At 37.8% G+C, this 9335-nt stretch overlaps 1 protein-coding gene across 2 annotated transcripts in view; it reads right to left on the bottom strand.

The window, feature by feature from the left end:
- Positions 1-4968: 4968 nt before the first annotated feature.
- Positions 4969-9335, bottom strand: part of GNPTAB (N-acetylglucosamine-1-phosphate transferase subunits alpha and beta) — a 65082-nt gene continuing 60715 nt past the window's right edge. For both annotated transcript variants that reach the window (XM_019651896.1, XM_019651897.1), the window contains 2 exons: positions 8535-8625; positions 4969-6363 (listed from right to left, as the gene is read on the bottom strand). In XM_019651896.1, the coding sequence (XP_019507441.1) occupies positions 6286-6363; positions 8535-8625 (169 nt within the window). In that variant the 3' untranslated portion in view covers positions 4969-6285. The remainder of the gene's footprint in view (positions 6364-8534; positions 8626-9335) is intronic.

The following is a 9335-nucleotide window of genomic DNA, read 5'->3' as shown; positions in this document are numbered from 1 at the left end:
TGAATAATCAAGATTGGGTTATGTCATCTTTTGACTTTTCTAGTTCCAATAGAGAACTCATCCATGTTCAGGTTTCAAATTTTCATCCTTATCCAGCTAAATAAAAACACATTAGAATAATTATTTCATCACATGAAATTTCTTAAAATGGAACCAAAGTTAGCTTTCCTGAGGTTGGCTAATAAAAAGCATTCTACTTCCCACTAAAAATTTAATCTGGGTCCTTAAAATATTACCTACTATGAGAGGGGTGTTGGGAGGTGGGGTGAAAAAAGGTTAAGAGATTGATAGTTACAAAATAGACATGGGGATGGAAAGCGCAGGAAATATAGTCAATGATATGGTAATAACTATGTATAGTGCCAGGTGGGTACTAGACTAGTCAGGGGGATTACTCCTTAAATTATATAAATGTATAACCACTATGCTGCACACTTGAAGTTAATGTAAGATAATATTGAATGTCAACTGTAATTAAAAATTTAAAAAAGGGGGGAAAGATGAAGAGGAATGAGGTTCAACTTTCCAGGTATAAAACAAATAAGTCATGGGGATGTAATATGCAGGATAGGAAATACAGTCAATAATATTGTGATAGCGTGGTACCATGTCAGATGGTCGCTGGACTTATCATATAAATATTGAATAACTATGGTGTACTCCTGAATCTAATATAATATTATATGCTAGCTATATTTTAATACAAATCTTAAATAAAATAAAATACATCTCACTGTATAATGTTTAAACAAAAAAAAAGGAAAATAATTTTACATAACATTTACTGTTAAATTGTTCTAGTTATAAAATATTCATTGTAAAGCAATTTTTAGAAGATAAATATTTTATGAAGAAAATGAAATTCACTCATAATCTCATTACCAAGAGATAACACACAATTTTAAATTTGCAGTAGTTACATTTTATTCTGTTTTCTGTGCATATATGTATTTCCTTCAAGTAATTTAAAAATAGTGTTCTTTTTACTTTTGTACCTGCCTTAGTTTACTAATAAGCTCTGCAATTTTTTTGTTTTTAATCTTATATTTTACCTCTTTTATCTAAGATTTGGCACACAAAGACTTCAGGGTTTTATTGACTTTGATCACTCTTTCGGCTGTCTAGTTCAAGTCTCAGTGCGAATTCTTAGATCATATTAATATTTCTCCATCTATATCAGCGGTTCTCAACCTTCCTAATGCCGCGACCCCTTAATACAGTTCCTCATGTTGTGGTGACCCCCAACCATAAAATTATTTTCATTGCTACTCTATAACTGTTATTTTGCTACTGTTATGAATCGTAATGTAAATATCTTTTTGTTTTCCGATGGTCTTAGGCGACCCACAGGTTGAGAACTGCTGATCTATACCATCCATTTACTCAAATTACCTAAATTCCTGACAAAATATTTCCTCATTTTCTTTAGTAATCAGTGGTGTTGAATCTTGTCAAGGTCATTTGAAAGCCTAAATATTTCATCCCTTATTTCCTTATTCATTGTCTCAAAGAATTCAAGGTGATTTAGGCAGTCTCTTAGAAAACTCAGTAGATGATCTATTATTGATGATGGACTTTGAGTTATGAGTAGGAGTTTAACAGATAGACATGGAAGGAAAAAAGCAGGTCATGCAGTAATAAAAGCATCTGCAAGGGTACAGAGGCATAAAAATGCAGTGTGTTTTGGAAGATGCGATGTGGCTGGCACAGTGTGTGCCCATGGGTGAGATTGGCATGGGAGGAAAAGCAGGAAGATCAGATAGCTTGGGACCAATTATGAACCATAATAACCATAATTGTGAACCATTTATCAAGTATTTATCATGTGGCATTTACTATGCTGATGCTTCGCACACATTTCTTTAAATCCTTTCAATAATGAAAAATTTATAAGGTTCACTGTATTCTAATCAACAGTTTGATTTTTCCAATTACCTTCAAGTATGGCAGCATACCTTAAGCTTGAGTAATTAATCCAGAAACTTGGTCTTCCGCATGCACCCAATCTTTATTCTGTGATACTAGAGTGTGTTTGCTTAGCCCAGCACCTCCCCCTTTCTTTTGGTAAAAGTCTCCATTCCCCTGGCCACAAAACCCAGACTAAACTAATCTAACTTACCTCCTTCAGGATTTTCTATATGGGAGCCAGAGAGGATGCTTCCTGCTTCTCTGGGGGATGTGAACCAGGAGCCTACGACCTCACTATGGGGAGAAAAGCTGACATGCAGAGGCAGGGATGGGCTGTGTTGACTGAAGCCCTGGCAGGATATCTGTCTCCTGCACCCTTCTTTGTTTTTTCCTTGAGCAGGTTGAGTTAGATTTGTCCCTTGCAATCCAAGTGTTTCTTTAGCTAAGAGTGAGTTTTGGAGTGCTTTAGGTTAAGAGCTGATATTGCCACTTAATAGTTAGACCTTGGGCAAGGCAGTTAAACTAGTTAGGCTCCAATGGTAAAATGGGGATATGATGAGATTGAAGTGCGATTATGAACACAAAGCATTTAGCACATAGGATATGCTCAGAAAGATGTAGAGTTATTAAGGCCAATGGGAAGGAAGAGAAATTAAGACTGACAAGACGCCCCTTCACCTCCTCTTAACAAACAAGGAAGGCCCTGTACTCCTATCTCTATGAAGTCTGGATTGACTTTAAAATATACCAACAAATAATTAAATACCTACATAACTAAATAAATAAATAGAGCAAACTAATATGGCAAAATGATTTTAACTGTTGAACAGATGGGAAAAATCATTCTGCTAGACTCTCTACTCATAGAATTTTCGTAATGATCTTTCTTAAAGAAAGGTCCATTGAGATTATCATGCAATTTCTTTTCAGTTCTGCTGATGTGAATTGCATTTCCAAGTGTTGGGTAACCTTGCATTCCTAGAGTAGACTCAACTTGATCCTAGAATTGCTCCTTTGGAGAATCAGTGAATTTGGCTTGTAGTGTTTTGGGGTTTTTTTTGGTTTTTTTTTGGATTAATGAGATAGATGGTCTTTAGTTTTCCTTTCTTGTGGTAACTGAGCCGGGATTTGGTGTGGGGTTGTACTGACCTCAAGGATGAGTTAGATGGTGTTTCCCTTCTCTTTTTTATACACTGGAGGAATTTTTGTGCGGTTGGTGCTGTTTCTTCCTTAAATGTTTTGACCTGAATTATGATTACACTTTCCGTTCAGGTCCTTGATCTGTTAGTCATTATTTGTAAACTTTGCAGTATATGTAGAAATAATTTTAAAAACAAACATTTTTGAAAAAGAAAGTGAGCAAAAGTTGTTGTTTTTTTAATTAAAAAATGTGTCACTTAGCCAAGGGCAATGTCATCATTTCACCCTAGTGACTATACTAAAAACCTTACCTCTGGCCTGGATAACAATCCTTTACACAAACTTTCACCACTACCACCATCACCGCTGTTATTTATGAGGCAGGACTACTGTGCTGGGTGCATTACCTACGAGGTTGGACAATTAAGTTCGAGAATTCATCCTAGAAAAAGTGCTACTTACCTCATTGCTGAAGATCACTATGGTCACCTTCAAAGTACTCCCCTTGGGAAGCTAAGCACCAATGCCAGCGCCTAGACCCCCTTTCAAAGCAATTTTGGAACTCTTTTTCTGGAATGGCCATCACAGCTGACGTTGTATCACCCTTGATGTCCTGAATGTCACCCAAATGTCTTCCTTTCAATATTTCCTTTATCTTCAGGTAAAGAAAAAAGTCATTGGGGACCAGATCAGGTGAGTAGGGAGGGTGTTCCAATATAGTTATTTGTTTACTGGCTAAAAACTTCCTCACAGACAGTGCCGTGTGAGCTGGTGCACTGTCGTGATGCAAGAGCTATGAATTGTTGGCGTAAAGGTCAGGTCGTCTAACTTTTTCATGTAGCCTTTTCAGCACTTGCAAATAGTAATCTTGGTTAACTCTTTGTTCAATTGGTACAAATTCATAATAAATAATCCCTCTGATATCAAAAAAGGTTAGCAACATCATTGTAACAAGTTCGTGAACTTAATTGTCCAACCTCATATGTCAATTCCATTAATCATCACAATAAGCCTATGAGGTAGACACCAGTATTGCCTCCTACATTTTAGAAAACCGAATGGTAACAAAAAACCAGGATCCAGGACTCGAACCCCAGAAGTCTGACTGTAGAGAGTGTGTGCTTCCCCTGCTCATGCCAGTATGTCATGGGGAGTCAACATGGCTTGGTGGGGATGGGAAAAGAGACAGCCAGCCTGGCTCCAACCCACCTCTGCCTCTTAACTGGCTGTCAGACCTTGGGCAAGTCATGTAATCTTCCTGAGTCTGGTGTTCCCCAAGATAAAATGCAGGGCGTGGTCCAGGCAGTGTTTTGAAACTGCCTGGGAGGCCTGGGAGTTTGGAGGTACCACGTTGGGGTAGTGGGATGAGCAGCTTTCCTTCTTCTGTATTATACGCTGGCCTTCAATGGAATTGCACTTGAACTAATGGTTCTGAGGCCTTAAAAATTTTGAAATCATCTAACTACTCATCAACGTCTGAGGTTCCTCTGTCCTAATGGCTCTAACAGAATTAGATGAATAAGTCTATGAATAGTCTATGATTATATAACCTATCTCATTTATCTATAAAGTCCTAATTAGATATGAACTATATTCTTCTAACCACAGAAATCTGCATCACACCCAAACATTCATTTCTCTATAACCTTTCAAGAATAAAGTCTTTACTTTTAAGTGAATGATACCCAGATACCCCCTAAATTTTAACGATCAATTCCATTTAGAACTTATTTCCCCCTTATAAAACGACATTCTCCAATATGTTACAATACTACAGTGTCCTTATACTGCTTTCCACTTGTTTCCAGTAGTGTTCAGTACAGACCCTAACACACTGTACATGTACTTAAGTGATTACTGAATCTGGATAACAATAAACTCACCCTCAAAGGTTTAAAAATCAAAACATCAGACAAAATGTAAGTTGTTATGACACTTCAGTTTTTGAAATACATAACTCTTACAGCACATAGTATTTACATTACAAGTTCTATTTTACAAAATATGTGTGCCATTTTGAAAGAATACTGTTGAGATCAAACCTGTCTGAGTTCAAAAAGGACTCACGGAATCTGGTCTCCAGAAATCCACTGTATAATCATCATATAAATAAAATGTGGCTGAACTTCAGGGCTTATCCATACATAAAAACACTAATTCTCTATCCCAATAGTCAGCAAACAATGGCCTAGAAGCTAAGCATGGTTTTGACATTTATAAAAGTTAAAAACAATTTTTTTAAACTAACTAAACAACAAAGAAGAAAATGCAACAGACACATGTGGCCTGCAAATATTTACTATGTATGTAGCTTTTTACAGAAAAAGTCTGCGGATCCCTGCACTATACGAAACCAACTGGAATATACCAATGAGTATTAAAAAAGGCAACACTGTAATGTGCCAATACCATCAGCAGTACTCATTTCTAAAATGAGGCACTTCTGTTTGAATACGTACACTTCTCAAACATAATTACATCTAGAAAGTAGCTCTGCTACTTAACTCTAGCCCTTTGTAATCAGGCCTCCACATGAAATCACAGTATTCTTAGGGGCTGAGGTGAACAAGAACAAAATATTTCAAATGTCAGTCATTGAGTTTGTCAGTAATTTAAGTCACTTAAGACCACTTACAGTCTTAAATGTTTATAAAATCCATAATTTAGAAATTGCCAATAGGAGGTGATATTGCTGCATTATTTAAACATTTATAAAAACATGTTTAGACATCCCAATTCATTATTTTCAGAAGAATAACTCATTAACTTAGTAGCTACTTATTTTAAAAATGGGAAATGGAAAAAAGAAAAACGAAAGACCAAAAATGTAAAACCATAGCAAAAGGGTTTGGATTGCAAAGACTGGGGTCTCTTAGCAATGGCTGCCAAGCTGGCCTAGGTTTCTCATGTTGAAGTTAGTTGGCAATGGTTGCCTTGGGAACTTGGCAGCTGTCTCTTGTCAGTGAGCCTTTTCATTAAAAGAATGACAGGTCCATGAGCAAATGCTTTAAAGGCAGAACCAGTTCAGAGCTTCTCAACACACAAGTCTTCAGTGTATTGGTTAAACAATTCCTGGTCAGTAGGTTGTATTCACGCCACACAACAAGTAATGTACTGGATGTTCTTCCTTCTTCAGGCCAAGCTGGCTAAGCATCACATCAGGAAGACAACTCTGGGATGTCAAGTTTTAAAATGCTCAGTGAATGCTGAGGTAGATGATTTTCAAATAAGGATCTTTTATACCCTGATTCGATCGGGACTTGCTTCTTTCTGTATCCTCCTCCTGGGAAATATCTTTCGCTTAAGTGCAATTAACTAAACGATGAAAGACAAAATAAATTGTAATTTCCATGTTGACAAACTTTAAATTTTCTGAGTCATATGACCATAATCATTTCCACAGTCTTATACATAAAAAAGCAGACAGCAAACACTCTCCATGATTCCTCCCCAAAACAAAACCAACCACTACTTTTGTTTGGCTTTGTAGGGTCAATATACCAAGAGATATGTGCCCACGAGATATTTAAACCCACAAGGATTAAAATTACTTTGGCCCAAGCTTCACTTTTTTTTTTTTTTTAAGCTGAGCCATACTGTCACCTGTTGGCAGCTTAGCGGCAACTCAGCTTGGGCCAGGAATTGAACCGGCAACCCTGTTGCTCAGAGCTCGCACTCTTGAGTAAGCTCTTAACCAACTGAGCCGCTCGGCCGGCCCCCTCAAGTTTCACTTTTTAAAGATCTATAACTACAGATTTTTACAGAGCAATTACCAAACATATTTATATTCAAGATGTCTGTTTGTCAAGTCTTTCTATTGAAGGAAACTGGCTCTGTTTAGCCATTAAGATGCTGTCTTCAGGTTTGAAAATGATTGCACATATGAGATAGAAATCTTAAAAAAAAGAAAAAAAAACCTACAATAAAATACTATCACCATTTCCCCCTTATATTTAAACATGGCTACCATCATTTGAAAATATAATAATTTATGAATGAGTTGTAAGGCAAAAAGTTCATTTGTAATTTACTAGCTTAGAACTTGGATAAATATTTCTTTCTCATGGAAACAGTTTATCCATGAGACATGTGAAACAGAAAACCTGACCATCATTATAAAAAAGTTTCAATGAGAAAAATAAACGTGTCTTTTATGGTTTCAGCTTGGGATCCTACTGTCTTCTCGTCCATCTGGAGGTGGAAGCAGGTTTTGCCCAAGCATAAACCCCCATGGTTTAAAGGATGAGCTGGCATTCTGGGGCAGAGGAAGAGGCAGCTGTTGGCTGCTTTGTTTGTGAGTGTGGAAGAGGTTAAGGAATTTGATTCAAGTAGGTAAAGAGCAGGTGCCAGACAGGAGAGGGGATTTACTTCTCTCTTCCTCCCTCCCTCCTGCCTCTCTGGTCCCTGTGCTCAGCTGGTATGAAGCGTGACCCTCCTGTTCCCTTGCACTGCCACCAGCTGCTCCTTTCAGCCAGGGTCCCTCTTCCTCCCCATCGCAGGCCAGCACACAGCAGACTCACAGGTTCCTCACTGGACTCCTGCTCTAAAAGCAGGTATAGTCTTCAAGATTTCTTTTTTCCCCTAAGATTTTTTTCCTGCCAGGAACAATGGCAACAAATATCAAGAACAAGATTATATTCTCTGGGAAGCAGATGAAGGTGAAATCGCAGTCCTGTTCCAGCCCAATTTTGCATTTCCTGAATTTCCTTCCATCTGTTTATCCTAAAGCTCTCAGTACTTAGACCTCCTCTTCCTTCTCGGTGTAAGTAAATTCAGTGTAAGTTTCCTGTGAGAGACCGCTAACACAGTTCCACTCAGCAGGCACCTAGAAAGGAGGCTGAGGTGAGGTTCGCTCGCCCTGCACCAGTCAGGTCAGCCCAGACACCGTTACTTTCCTTCCTCATTCCTTTTTCTTCAGCCTAATAAGGATGCTCTTGTCCTTTTCTTATAACCTCAGAAATCTCCTCCTACTTCTGGACCCTCACCTGAAGGAGGCTGTGTGTGTGCTTGCATGGAGAACTCTCAGCAATTCAAAGGAAATGTAAGTGGGGAAAATGTAAGTGAGCACGAGGGGCACCATCTACAGAAGAGTGGGAAGGCTGAAGGTAAGACACTGCGGTCACTTTCAGAGATGTTAAGGAAAAAAATTGGAAACCCCTAAAAAACTAGTATCAGATGAGGATTCTAGGCGGTTTTGAGTTAGAAATACTTAGAGCGTTACTGTTTTAGCTTGAAGTCTGCAAGTTAATCTATCGAGTTCCAGGTAAAAAGAATGCTGGCAATAGATCTAGAAGATAAATGAATAAAAGGCTATTATGTTTGATGCCAAAATATTATGAAATATATTTGACATATTGACATATGAGCTGTAAGCCAATAGAAGAAATTAAAACTTTCTTGTGAATTTATATTATTTTCTAAAAGATTCAGATACTCATATACCAAGAAATACTGTTTGATCCCTACATAAAATATATAAAACTTACCTGTTCAGCAAAAAATGAGAATATAGTAAACATAATCAATGTTGCTAGTACACAATGAGTCCAAAACTTCAATTTGTCTCTATATGCTCTCCTGTTGAGAGAGAGAAGAAACAATTATGTAGCTCTGTGCATGGTTTCACTGTATTAGAGTTATTTATTTAGCAAAAACAACGTGAAACACAGAAACGCTGTCTGGAAGCAATTCTAAAATGTTAATACAATATACATCTCTAACATGAGTTCCAATTTTTCAGTATATTTGAATTAGTAATAAGTTTTCCAGGCAGAGGAGAAGACTTCAAAAGAAAATTATTTCTAGCATTTAAACAAAAGCACACTCACTCATTTTTACTTATTCATTCATATTCATTTATTCACTCAGTCACTCAATTAACACTTCTGTGTATACAGAGATGAACAAAATGAAGTTCCTGCTCTAAAAGTGTTTACAAGCCTGGGAAAGTCACTGACATGCAAACAACTAGTCACCACACAAGATGGACAGAAATACGTCTTATCAAAAGCAAAGTCTTGTGGAAAAACTTAGAGACATGTGGAAAGCACCTCAGAGATGGTGACGCTTCCTTTAAGCCTTGAAGGCAGGGAGGGGGAGCTGAGCTCTGCGGAACTGAATGAAGCCCCGCATACTGGCATCGGGAGCGCTAAGCCACGGGGAGGCAGGTGGCCGTGAACCGCCGTTGTTCTAGAAAACCACGTAACGGAGTTTGGACATAATACTCCAGTGGGAAAGCTGATGAATTGGCAGAGGTGTGTGTGTGTGTGTGTGTGTGTGTGTGTGTG

This window comes from Hipposideros armiger, unplaced genomic scaffold (assembly GCF_001890085.2).
Source record: "Hipposideros armiger isolate ML-2016 unplaced genomic scaffold, ASM189008v1 scaffold_168, whole genome shotgun sequence".
Lineage (NCBI taxonomy): Eukaryota > Metazoa > Chordata > Mammalia > Chiroptera > Hipposideridae > Hipposideros > Hipposideros armiger.
Note: the sequence above shows the minus strand (reverse complement) of the source record. Positions and strands in the feature narration are given on the sequence as shown.